The sequence below is a fragment of the Caretta caretta genome, chromosome 27 (assembly GCF_965140235.1).
Source record: "Caretta caretta isolate rCarCar2 chromosome 27, rCarCar1.hap1, whole genome shotgun sequence".
Lineage (NCBI taxonomy): Eukaryota > Metazoa > Chordata > Testudines > Cheloniidae > Caretta > Caretta caretta.
In genome coordinates, this window is record NC_134232.1 from 6355117 (window position 1) to 6368909 (window position 13793).

Below are 13793 nucleotides of genomic sequence, written 5' to 3' on the forward strand. Positions count from 1 at the left end.
TGGACAAGCCCTTGTGCCATCATGTGTCAGGACTTGGTTTCTGTGACCTGGTTGTCCTTTGCTTTCCTGTGCCTCATCTTCCTTCATATAGATGCCCAATAATGGCCGGCACATTCCTCACTCTTGTTCTTTCCTTTGTGATGCTCAGTAAACGGCACCAAAAACTAACTTGGAAAAACTTGCTCAAAACTTGTTACTTTTATGGGTCCTCATAGCAATACATAGAGGTTAGATGGTGCTCTTGGAAGTCTGACCTTCCAGACTCACCGATGCCCAGCAAATCAGAAGTGTCCTCCCCAAATGTCGTCAGACAGTTCCCATCTGATAGACCATGCAGCTGAGAGAGCAGAGCTTCCTTGCTTGCCTTATCTGTTTGGGGTTGGATATGCTGGGTAACACCTATTTTTTACCCCAATAAAAGTTTTCTGTACTGGCGACAGTTCACTGGCATTGTATATCCTAGATCGGTGTGGTTTCTTGTACTGATTCAGTAGATGGTGCAATTGCACCAATTTATATTTTGTTGCCCTGTTTCTGTTCTTACGCTTCCCAAACCACTGTTTACTGGTGTCTGGTTGAACATGCTGCAGGGCTCTCCCAGCTGATCTACAGACACTGTGTAATTCTGCTTCTTCAAAAGTTAATAGCTTTGAAGCAGATTATACAGCTTAATCTGCTGGAAAGTTATGTGCTGCTGTTTCATTTAATCCGTAGCAATAGCTGATTCTTAAATGGATCTGGCCTAAGAATTGGCTATTTTTCCATGGTTCTGCAAATCGCTAGGGGGCACTATGTCATAGAGGAGAGAATTTCTGGCTGCTAAGAAGCCAAGGCAAATTAGGACTTCTGGATGGAATGAGTCACAGCTGTGTATATGTCTGTCATCCACTCTCCTTTCCCTGACCTACCCTCCCAACTCAACCAGTCTCCCTTATTGTTTTGACCTCTCCCTCAAGCCAGGAACCACTAAGGAGAAACTAATTGCATTGGAAAGCCAGGGTCTAAAGCCAAAAATGGGGAGGCAGGTGGGAGGTCAGAGACCCATTTGAGGATGGGGAGCATAGGTGCAGGACTTGGTGTGTTCTAGGTGCCAGGGCTCCTCTCAGGAGGACTTCACTGAGTCCTCAAACATCTTCTCCAGCCTAAAGGCTGCTTTAGCTGGCTGCATTTTGCAGGTCATGGTGCCTTTGTACAATGTGTCCATAATTTAATACCCCGTGCACTCCACTGCAGTTCTGGTGCTGCTTTTCCCTCTCCTCTTTCCATAATAGATATGTCTCTAAAAAGCTATTTTCCCTTCTTTTAGGTAACATTCTTCTAGTCAATGGTACAGCATGTGGAGAGATAAAGATCACAGATTTTGGGCTTTCCAAGATCATGGATGACGACAGCTACAACTCCGTTGATGGCATGGAGCTGACATCGCAGGGGGCCGGTACTTATTGGTAAGTATTCTATGTGGCTGATACCAACTGAGGGTTCTAGAAAACTTGCAAATAACCATTAAAATCCTGATGCTCCAGACTTGGAGTTTACTTTGAATTCACTTTCCTTGTTGTCAGTCTGTGTGTGGTGTCCATTGTACTACAGTGTAGCTCTGTAAAGCACTTTGAGATCCTTAGGGATGCTCTCAAACTAGTTACACACAGTGTTTCTAGGCTGCCGGCCTTTTCATCTTCAATGGGTTAGTATTTATATCTTTAGATAGCACCTCTTATTCAAAGGGCCTGACAGGACAACTATAAACTGCATGTACAACTACTGCTGAAATGCAACCAACTCTGGGGTGGAACTTGGCAGCTGTTTAATAGCATGTATTACCATGTAATTTAGGGTAGGAAGTGAAGAATCCCATACCCGCTTGAAAATGCAGGTAGACTTAGGAAGGCAGGAAGAATTTTCCAGTTGGAATTTAATCACCATCCTAGCGGTAACAGACTGACCTTGATAAAAAGTGCAATAGTGCTTTCAGTGCTAGGCGTGCCCAGGACTCCAGTTTCAAATTTCACATGAAAGACCGTATCTCCAGCAGTACAATGGCCCTAGCATCACCTTGTGGTATTGCATCAGTCCTGACTCAGAGGTTTGGACCTACAGTAAAAGCCGCTGAGTCCAAAGAAGTTGCATTTACAATGTCACTATTCACAGTGGTTAGCATAAACATTGTTCATGTCACCATAATTTTTTGCAGACATCTGTTATAATCTCATGTGTTCTATGGGTTTGTTCTCCTCAAATTCACTCCAAGCTGAGTCTCTAACAAGGACACAGCATCTAAGATTGCACTTTCAGAAATGTGTATTTTGGCTGGATGTTTCCATTGTGAAATTATTGTTAAAAGGACAATAAATACTAGATTCTAAATGAATGGGGGAAAGAAACCTTTGTTTTCTCAGCATGTGTGACTGGAGTTAAACTCTGCTCTGGTGGGGGGGAAGCATTCACTGCAACAGAGACTTTGCACAAAGGATGGACAATATGATGATGATTTGGGGTATTTATGGATTTTCTCCATCCTTATGCTGGGAATTTGTGGACTTAATGTGCACAAACGCATAGCTGAGGGGTAAAATCCCACCACATGACAAAGGGCCGGCCTTCCTCTTGAAACCAAAATGGCTGTGGGGTAAAGAAGCAGGTCACAAGTGAAAAGTGATTAGCTTGGTCTGTCTGTGATTAGCCTGGTCCCCAGTGGGCGTGCTTTGTGCATCACACTGTAGGGCATGATTGGCAGCCAGTTCTGTAGAGGTAATCAAGTGGATAGGTGCATTGGCAAACCTGTGCAGGGGAAGCTGCCAGTCTCCCTGCCTATGGCCAGCCAGTTCTGTTCACATGTTTCTAACTGTTTCAAATCACTGAACTCTCAGGCAGTTGCAGTGGTTCAGATGGGAGCACACTATGCAGCAGGTTCAGGTGCAGCCTCAGGGTTCACTTGTCAGTGAATCAGGAATTCATTCTTAGGACCCTTCTATACTGGGGTGTATGTTAGCTGCACTGGTGCAAGCCCCGCTGCGGGTGCACCCTGCTGGTATACAGCAGAGTTCACACTGTGTGCCTGCATTAGGGGGTTGTGCTGGCATGGCTACATCAGTGTGTTCCACTGGTGCAAACTTCCCTTCTCTGGACAAGCTATCCAGGCTGTCACTAAACTCTTTCCTTGCCAGCTACGCCAGGAGTTTGTGAGGCCAGGATGTTGTCTGTAGTGGTGGAGAAAAGCCTGAGATAAAAGGGAAGGTGTTGAAATCCAAGGAGTCCACTTACAAGACCTTTGTCGATAGGGTCCCTATTGAAAGCCTTTAAGTGACCTTCCCAAAGTCACACAGGAATTCTGTGGCAGAGTGGGGAACTGAACTCCGATCTCCTGAGTTCCAGGCTAGTGCCCTAACCACTGGGCAATCCTGCCTCTCCCATTGAAACAAAGTGACTGAATAAATCTGGATGTGCTATTGATGACCCTTTGTCCCTTCCTTCCAATCAGGTATTTGCCACCTGAGTGTTTTGTGGTTGGAAAAGAACCTCCAAAGATTTCAAATAAAGTTGACGTCTGGTCAGTGGGTGTCATCTTCTACCAGTGTCTTTATGGCAGAAAGGTGAGGAAGGAAGCTAAACTGCCTCATGCAGAGGTTTATGATGTCTTTGGAGGGGAAGAGTTGGAAGACTGGGGATAGAAAATAATTGTGCTAATGATAAAGAGCCTGAATGTTTTTTAAGGTAGTCCAGAAAAACCTAACTAACGAGAACACTTCCTGTTATTCCATTGGCTTTGATAAGCTTTTGGTAACTGAACATTCCACATGCAAAGTTTGATGGACGTGCCGCTTTTGTACCGTGTCTTAAGTCAGTGGTTCTCAACCAGGGGAACGCCTACCCCGGGGGTATGCAGAAGTCTTCCAGGAGGTGCATCAACTCCTCTAGATATTTGCCTAGTTTTACAACAGGCTACATAAAAGCACTAGCGAAATCAGTACAAACTAAAATTTCATACAATGACTTGTTTATACTGCTCTATATATTACACACTGAAATGTAAGTACAATATTTATATTCCAATTTATTTTATAATTATATGGTAAAAATGAGAATGTAAGCAGTTTTTCAGTAATAATGTGCTGTGATACTCTTTTTTATGTCTCTTTTTGTCAGCAAGTGGATTTATGTGAAGTGAAACTTGGGGGTACATGAGACAAACCAGACTCCTGAAAGGGGTATAGTAGTCTGGAAAGTTTGAGAGCCGCTACCTTAAGTCACACAGACACAACAGGCCAAGTGCAGCACTGGCAAAGCTGGAGGAACTCTTGACAATTTTGTTGGGAGATGGCCCTCTTGCATCAAGGCTGAAACTGCAGATCTATGAGCACATGGAGTTTCCTCCATTTTCTGAACTGGGGACACACTCTGGAGACAGTCACAACTCAGCCCCTTTGAATTTAAAACAACTGTGACAGAGCAGTCTGCTAAGCCAAACAGACAGGGGACCTGCAGTACCTTCATGGCACTCCTCAGCGGCTTCCCTAGAAAGATACTGAATTAGATAACTTCCCACCACAAACAGTAGCATCGTCACAGGCTTCAGAAGACACACTGTCAACTTAACAATTGTCCCTCTTGTTTCGTAGCCGTTTGGCCACAACCAGTCACAACAAGACATTCTGCAGGAGAACACAATCCTTAAAGCTACTGAGGTGCAGTTCCCTCCAAAGCCAGTAGTCACACCAGAAGCAAAGGTAAAATCTCTCTGCAGCAGGTGTGTGTCACTACCCAACACACTGAATGGCCTGGGGTTTTTAAAAAACTCATTGTGGTTAGCTAACACAGTAGTTAATCCATGAATCTCACAATGGTCTGAGCCTCTACTCTGAAATAAAGTGCCTTCCCTGGATCCACAAGAGCCAGTCAGCTCTCCATAATGAATCGAGTTTGCAGCTTGCTGTCGTTTTATAATCTCAGGTCTCGCCCATAGACACTGAACACCCTTAGGCATTTTTTTGGAGTGATTTGCTCAGTGTCGTTGGCCCAAATTCCCCTTATTCTCTGCACTGTGCAGCTGTTGTCTGCCTGGTAGCAGCCCTCTTACCCCAGGGATGCCTGAATTTCATTGCTGCATAACTTGTTCAGTGGTTCAGGATCCTTTGGATAAGAGAGACTTACAAATGACAGACTTGTCTGTCCCTGTCAGAGCGGACTCCTGGCTTGTGAGAGATTTGCACATGCGCAGGATACAGTGTGCCTAAATTGTCCATGGTGCACTGGTCAGCAGGTTGCAATTTAACAACGGCCGTCAGTGATCACACTGATGTCACTGTCAACACATGGAATGATCTCTGGTTTGGAATGTGGTAGCAGGGAGAGGTACCCAGCAGAGAGTCTTGTGCTTCCCTCATCACCACTGAGCAATTATCCTGTTTGTTTAATTCTTTAATGTGCATTCACCAAGGAATGACTGAAACTTGGCTAATATCGAGAGAAAAGAACAAGCTTGTTACACAAATAGGTCACTCCTAGCATGTTGTACTGGGAGATGGGAGACCTCAGTTCAAAGTGGGACTCTGCGTGGGTGTGTATTCTGAACTGTTCGGGTTTCATAGAATCATAGAATATCAGGGTTGGAAGGGACCTCAGGAGGTCATCTAGTCCAACCCCCTGCTCAAAGCAGGACCAATCCCAAACTAAATCATCCCAGCCAGGACTTCGTCAAGCCTGACCTTAAAAACCTCAAAGGAAGGAGATTCCACCACCTCCCTAGGGTAACGCATTCCAGTGCTTCACCATGCTCCTAGTGAAAAAGTTTTTCCTAATATCCAACCTAAACCTCCCCCACTGCAACTTGAGTCCATTACTCCTTGTTTCGGTGGGAGGCAGGCTTGCTTCCTCCCACTCAAGGAACCATCCTGGTGCTGTGTGCTCTGAAGTCACCCACCCGGGAGATGGACTTCTCACTGTAAAGCATCATTTGAGTTTAATTTAAAGTGGCCATCTACAGCTTTGTATTATGAACACACACTACAGCAAAACCCCCGCAGCACTCAAGTAATTATTCAAAAAGGAACCCTGCACCCACAAAAGCTCTGCACCCTTCATCTTCCTGGGAAACCTCAGACCTTCTCCAGAATCCAACCAAACTGATGATGAAATTGTGTTTAATTCTGACTCTAGGGCTTGCATAGTAAAGCAAGCGGTCAATTGGCATCATCCACACTGAATTCCTGTCACCCCCACAGATGGTTCCTCCCTCCCCAAAGCTAGGCATGAAACAAAATTTTGGGGGCGGGAGTTGTCGCTGTCCATGTGGTCACTTAATAAAGAATGTCAGTTCCCAGAGTTACTAGTCTGGCACAATTCACCAAGAAGTATTTATAAATAAAACTCCCCCTAACTCCTTTAGTCTCCTAACATTTGTTTGCCTTTTGGGCGTTCACAGGCATTTATCAGACGGTGCCTGGCCTACCGAAAGGAGGACCGGATAGATGTTCAGCAGCTAGCCTGTGACCCATACTTGCTGCCTCACATCCGCAAATCTGTATCCACGAGCAGCCCAGCTGGAGCTGCAATTGCATCAACCTCTGGATCATCCAATAACAGCTCTTCAAACTGAGAGAGACTAATAGGCCAAAAACTGCTTGAGAAACCGACACAGACTTTCAGAAACAGCTTTGGAATAGAGGAATCCGCAAGGGTCTCAAGAAACCTGTACCAGGTGCTTTTTTTCTCTTGCTTTTTTTTCCATCCATAGAGCATGACAACATCAATTCTCATCAAGGAAACCTTCAGCATCTTAGGCAAAGCCACGCGGATAGGAGGAACTTGAGGTTTATTCAGTAAATGACCACAGAGGATGGCTGCTCTGAGCGAGGGGGAAAAATATGGTTCCATGTACTGTGAACTTCTGAACACGCAGGCTTGGGGAATCCATGATGCACTGTGTGCTTCAGAGGAAGAATGTGGACTTTGGGGAAAAAGACTGGGCTAGTCCAGTGTTGATATTTAAACATTGTTCTTTCTTTTCATAAAGTTTAGGTAACATCTCCTGAAAAAGCTAGAAGCACCAAGGTTCAGCTGGGGATGGTATGACTCTTTGCCCTTTGGAGGGGAAAAAAGTTGATCCTGCCTGTTCATGGCACTAGAGTTAGTGTTTTACCCCTGATTAATTTCAGTTTTTTAAAGAAAAAGTAACAATTTTTTTTTTCTGAAGAAAAGTTTTCTGGTCATAAAGTGAAACCCGTATTAGCAGGTACGTGGCAATGTTAACTCCACTGATGGTGCAGCTTTCCACTTCTTTGACACGGCTTCTTCCTTGTGATTCCCCTTCTTACGAGGGGGGGCGAGAGAGAATACACAAGCCGGGGAGAAGAGGCCTCTGTCAATCTCTTGCTATCAGATTAGCATGCCGTTTGGAGCCTTGTTGGGTTTTCCTGCGGCTGCTTCACCACTCACACACTTGACGGTTGTCCCTTTTTAATTTATTTGAAGTGCTGGGCTTTTAAAATAAAGATTGTTCTGTCCATGTGATACTGTACTCATAGGACTGGGGAGCATCTGTTGACTAGTCAAGACAGATGGGAGGGGAGTTCAGAAGGAAAGCTCAGTCCCTCTGACGTGGGCTCACACAGTATTGTACATTTTGTTGTTAAACTTATTAAAACCTAAAGTTGAAGACTCATAAGCTCTCCTCAGTTAGGTGATTTACTATGGAAACCGCTTTCTCCCTTGCTTACCATTTTTCTTTTAAACTCACTGATTTTTAACTCTGTCGATGCCTCAAACAGATGAAAAACCCAGGGGAGGCATGTTCTAAAAATGAACAGGCTTCCCGATTATTTTTGTAATCTGTTTGAGGTGACCTCCAAATTGGGGCAGAGGTGTCCAGCTGTGGAATGGGAGCCTGTTGTCCCCATCCTGCCCCTTTTTCCCCCAAAGGAAGACTGAAAATCAAAAAAGTACAGCGCTTGGACATGTGGCAGCCAGGTTGGAATGTTCCTTACATGTGTGGCAAGAGGTTTTTAGCCAGAAATATTTAAAAATGCAGCATCCAATAAAAAGATCTGTATTGGGAGGGGGGAAACTGAGCAGTGTGTTACCACAACTTTAGGGTGTTGTAAAAAGTGTGTGTGGTGTAACCTTACTCATGCACAAAACTTCCCTTGTTTGTTGTGGATTGTTCTCTCCCTCTCTCTCTCTGCACAGTGCTTTCTGGATTCCTTCTCACACTATCATAGTGCGTTTGTTCTCTTTGGCGTTCGGTGCCTGAATGGAGTTCTCGTAGCTATCTGTGTTCTCCAGAGTGTGGCTTTTGCGAGAACTGCCACTTGTTTGCCTTACTGTAAGCCATCCTGCAAAAATGGCCGGGTTAGCCCATTCAGCAGCCAAGGAGTAGTTGGTTGAAATGCGAAGTAGTCTGTTGAAATTACACTGGCAGTCTGGGGAAGTACAGAATTCTGCTACAGCTTTGATTTTCTTTTCTTTTTTTAATGACTCTTGGGCTTCAGTCTGATGCATTCATCTGCAGCTGCATTAGGGTGGTGTTGAAACTCTTGTTTTTAAATAAAACTACATCTTTGAATCCTCAGCCACAGTCTTAGCCCTTTCCATTCCTGCTGTTCTCTTAGAAACAAGCTATTTAGTAAGCAGCACTTTGACATCATGTTCAGCCTCCATCAGGGAAGTCAGATCTGACATCTCATCCTGTCTGCTGAAGTTGGTTATTTGGCCTCCATCCGTAGAGGGGAGAATTCTAAAAGGGTTCTTTGTATCCCAGTCTGGTTGTTTCTTGGACATAGAGTGTGTTCTATCTCTGTGGGTGTGATTAGTTTTGTGTCGGATGCATTTATTCCTGCTGTGTGACACCTGAACAGGGCAGCGTTAGCCTTTTCTGGTGCTACTTGCTGTATCCAGTAAAGAACCCTGGTAGAATTCTAGCTGCCACACTTTTTGTTGTTAATATGGGTTTCACTTCAAGTAACAGGACCTTATTGCCACATGTGTTCATTTACTTAAAAAGAAAAAAAAAAAAGTGTCTGAAGAATTTGTAACTTAAACCAGGCCGGACTGTTTTGGCTCTACCCAGCAGACGAGACATGGATATTAAAATAAGTTTTAAGAAACCGAATTGCTTGACTCTTTTGATCTTGCTGTTGGTCAGTGCTAGCTTGGACTTCTTTCTGCCCTCATCATACAAGGGTTGTATTAATATATTACGGGGGGTGGGAAGGGATTATATTCTCAGTGCCAGTTGGTTCCATTCACACCAGCGGGAAGTAACCAGCCATAGTTGCCAATACCAAACTGAGGCACTTGTGAGATTTGCCTATTTATTGGCATTCCTAGCTTACACAGCAACTGATCCTCGGGATCTGGAACACCAGGATAAAATGTCAGACCCTGTCTTCTCCCAAACCATTTTATACTTCTAACTGCAACTGCTACATTGCTAAGCCAGTATGACTGACAGAACCCACACACACACACACCTTACGTCCACTGATGAAAAGTCTCACCAAAAATGGGGTCAGAATTACTTTGTAGCTTGGAGGGACAAGGGTTGTGGTGGCTTGACATGGAACAAGTGACGACCAGAGAGTGCGTAAGAGCCCATTCATAAGGATCCTGAAGAACTCTGCCTTTTGGATTAGTTAGTGCTGGGCTTGTCCACCTTAAAGTACAATGGAAAACCAACAAATAAAATACCTAGGCAACTACAGACGTCGTCTAAGCACATATCTGGATGAGCTGCCACGGTATCAACTCACCTTCCCAGCTCTGCTTCATGAGGACTTGGTGCCACTCGTCCACCAGAAAGAAGCTGATTTCTTCAGATGAGAACGTGATACAGCCGAGAACCCATTCATTCTGCAGTGAACCCAGCCTATATTCTGTCTCCCCTTCACTGGAAGTTGAAGTAGATTTCCAGTTGAGCATTGCACACGGAACAGCAGCTCCTGTTACGTAAGGTCAGTCGATTTTACGCAGTCCCCACGTCTTCAGTTTGCTGACCCATACCTACATTTTCAAAGCTGATTGGGCCAGCAATGCAGTTCTGACAAGTGGGGCAGTATCCATATTGGATCCATTCATGTAGGACTTGTGTAGTCCATATATCTATACAGCAGGCTCGTGCATTATGCTTAAAACCAAAGAGGGTGTTCACTAACTTAGGGGTCCGGACTCTTAATTGGTTTGTCTCATAAGTTGAATAGGACCCACATGCCATGTAATAAGAGTCACTGCTACAGAAGGTTAAGTCCTAACCCTGTCCCTGTTTAGATGACACTCCAGCAGGATCTGGGTGCAGGGTGTGGTGCACAAGAGCATATTCACATGCACTCTAGGAGACCTCATGTTTGCTGTTGCTCATTATTTTTATTACGGCAGCACCTACAGCTGACCCATGAATCATAGAATATCAGGGTTGGAAGGGACCTCAGGAGGTCATCTAGTCCAACCCCCTGCTCAAAGCAGGACCAATCCCCAACTAAATCATCCCAGCCAGGGCTTTGTCAAGCCTGACCTTAAAAATATCTAAGGAAGGAGATTCCACCACCTCCCTAGGTAACGCATTCCAGTGTTTCACCACCCTCATAGTGAAAAAGTTTTTCCTAATATCCAACCTAGACCTCCCCCACTGCAACTTGAGACCATTACTCCTTGTTCTGTCATCAGCTACCACTGAGAACAGTCTAGAGCCATCCTCTTTGGAACCCCCTTTGTTGAAAGCAGCTATCAAATCCCCCCTCATTCTTCTCTTCCGCAGACAAAACAATCCCAGTTCCCTCAGCCTCTCCTCATAAGTCATGTTCCAGTCCCCTAACCATTTTTGTTGCCCTCTGCTGGACGTTTTCCAATTTTTCCACATCCTTCTTGTAGTGTGAGGCCCAAAACTGGACACAGTACTCCAGATGAGGCCTCACCAATGTAGAAGAGAGGGGAACGATCACGTCCCTCGATCTGCTGGCAATGCCCCTACTTATACATCCCAAAATGCCATTGGCCTTCTTGGCAACAAGGACACACTGACTCATATCCAGCTTCTTGTCCACTGTAACCCCTAGGTCTTTTTCTGCAGAACTGCTGCCGAGCCATTCGGTCCCTAGTCTGTAGCAGTGCATGGGATGCTTCCGTCCTAAGTGCGGGACTCTGCACTTGTCCTTGTTGAACCTCATCAGATTTCTTTTGGCCCAATCCTCTAATTTGTCTAGGTCCCTCTGTATCCTATCCCTACCCTCCAGTTTATCTACCTCTCCTCCCAGTTCAGTGTCATCTGCAAACTTGCTGAGGGTGCAATCCACACCATCCTCCAGATCACTTATGAAGATATTGAACAAAACCGGCCCGAGGACCGACCCTTGGGGCACTCCACTTGATACCAGCTGCCAACTAGACATGGAGCCATTGATCACTACCCATTGAGCCCAACGATCTAGCCAACTTTCTATCCACCTTATAGTCGGTTCATCCAGCCCATACTTCTTTAACTTGCTGGCAAGAATACTGTGGGAGACCATGTCAAAAACTTTGCTAAAGTCAAGGAACAACACTACCACTGCTTTCCCCTCATCCACAGAGCCAGTATTAGTCAGGCATTACTTGCCCTTGGTGAATCCATGCTGACTGTTCCTGATCACTTTCCTCTCCTCTAAGTGCTTCAAAATTGATTCCTTGAGGACCTGCTCCATGATTTTTCCAGGGACTGAGGTGAGGCTGACTGGCCTGTAGTTCCCAGGATCCTCTTCCTTCCCTTTTTTAAAGATGGGCACTACATTAGCCTTTTTCCAGTCGTCCGGGACCTCCTCCAATCGCCATGAGTTTTCAAAGATAATGGCCAATGGCTCTGCAATCACATCTGCCAACTCCTTTAGCACTCTCGGATGCAGCGCATCCAGCCCCATGGACTTGTGCTCGTCCAGCTTTTCTAAATAGTCCAGAACCACTTCTTTCTCCACAGAGGGCTGGTCACCTCCTCCCCATGCTGTGCTGCCCAGTGCAGTAGTCTAGGAGCTGGCCTTGTTCGTGAAGACAGAGGCAAAAAAAGCATTGAGTACATTAGCTTTTTCCACATCCTCTGTCACTAGGTTGCCTCCCTCATTCAGGAAGGGGCCCACACTTTCCTTGACTTTCTTCTTGTTGCTAACATACTTGAAGAAACCCTTCTTCTTACTCTTAACATCTCTTGCTAGCTGCACCTCCAGGTGTGATTTGGCCTTCCTGATTTCACTCCTGCATGCCCAAGCAATATTTTTATACTCTTCCCTGGTCATTTGTCCAATTTTCCACTTCTTTTTTGTGTTCAAGATCAGCAAGGATTTCACTGTTAAGCCAAGCTGGTCGCCTGCCATATTTACTATTCTTTCTACACATCGGGATCGTTTGTCCCTGTAACCTCAATAAGGATTCTTTAAAATACAGCCAGCTCTCCTGGACTCCTTTCCCCCTCATGTTATTCTCCCAGGGGATCCTGCCCATCAGTTCCCTGAGGGAGTCAAAGACTGCTTTTCTGAAGTCCAGGGTCCGTATTCTGCTGCTCTCCTTTCTTCCCTATGTCAGGATCCTGAACTCAACCATCTCATGGTCACTGCCTCCCAGGTTCCCATCCACTTTAGCTTCCCCTACTAATTCTTCTCGGTTTGTGAGCAGCAGGTCAAGAATAGCTCTGCCCCTAGTTGGTTCCTCCAGCACTTGCACCAGGAAATTGTCCCCTACCCTTTCCAAAAACTTCCTGGATTGTCTATGCACCGCTGTATTGCTCTCCCAGCAGATATCAGGGTGATTGAAGTCTCCCATGAGAACCAGGGCCTGCAATCTAGTAACTTCTGTGAGTTGCCGGAAGAAAGCCTCGTCCACTTCATCCCCCTGGTTCGGTGGTCTATAGCAGACTCACACCACGACATCACCCTTGTTGTTCACACTTCTAAACTTAATCCAGAGACACTCAGGTTTTTCTGCAGTGTCATACTTGAGCTCTGAGGAGTCATACTGCTCCCTTACATACAGTGCAACTCCCCCACCTTTTCTGCCCTGCCTGTCCTTCCTGAACAGTTTATATCCATCCATGACCGTACTCCAGTCATGTGAGTTATCCCACCAAGTCTCTGTTATTCCAATCACATCATAATTCCTTGACTGTGCCAGGACTTCCAGTTCTCCCTGCTTGTTTCCCAGGCTTCTTGCATTTGTGTATAGGCACTTGAGATAACTCGCTGATCGTCCCTCTTTCTTAGTATGAGGCAGGAGCCCTCCCCTCTCACGCGCTCCTGCTTCCTCCCGGTATTCCACTTCCCCACTTACCTGACATGGTCAGGATCCCATTGTAGTAAACGCTGGACAAGCATAGGAAGAGGGTCCGTGTCCCAAAGAGCTTACAGTAGAAAGAAACAAAACCAAGGGAAGGCGAAAGGACGCGTAATCCCCATTTTAAAGGTGGGAAATGGAGGCACAGAATGAGCCTAGACTCTGATACCGTTCTTTTCAGCTGTAGATCTCAAATCACTCTATGAAGATCAGTATCATCCCCATTCATGAACTCCATTAGGCTCCTTGGAAAAAATCCCAGCTGAAGTGATCTGCCCAAGGGTCTTGGTCTTAGTGGAAGAGGTAGGAGAATGAATCCAAGCCAGTGCCTGACCCCCATCCTCTTCCTCCTATGTGTGTGCACCCAGGCCAGCAGTGTCACTACAATGCAGTGATGCCATTTTATACAAAAGATGAACGTTTGATTTGTTCCTTGAAACCAATTTTCTGTCAAATCTGCTTCCATGCCTGCCTCCGCAGTGCTGAGAGTTCTGGTCCAGATCAGCACTGAGTGA

General features: G+C 45.5%; 1 protein-coding gene across 5 annotated transcripts in view; it reads left to right on the forward strand.

Moving 5' to 3' along the window:
* TLK2 (tousled like kinase 2) overlaps window positions 1-9098 on the forward strand; it is a 58505-nt gene extending 49407 nt beyond the window's left edge. For all 5 annotated transcript variants that reach the window (XM_048829667.2, XM_048829668.2, XM_075123517.1 and 2 more), the window contains 4 exons: window positions 1307-1445; window positions 3479-3590; window positions 4617-4724; window positions 6419-9098. In XM_048829667.2, coding sequence (XP_048685624.1) covers window positions 1307-1445; window positions 3479-3590; window positions 4617-4724; window positions 6419-6592 — 533 coding nt within the window. In that variant the 3' untranslated portion in view covers window positions 6593-9098. The remainder of the gene's footprint in view (window positions 1-1306; window positions 1446-3478; window positions 3591-4616; window positions 4725-6418) is intronic.
* The last annotated feature ends 4695 nt before the right edge of the window (window positions 9099-13793 follow it).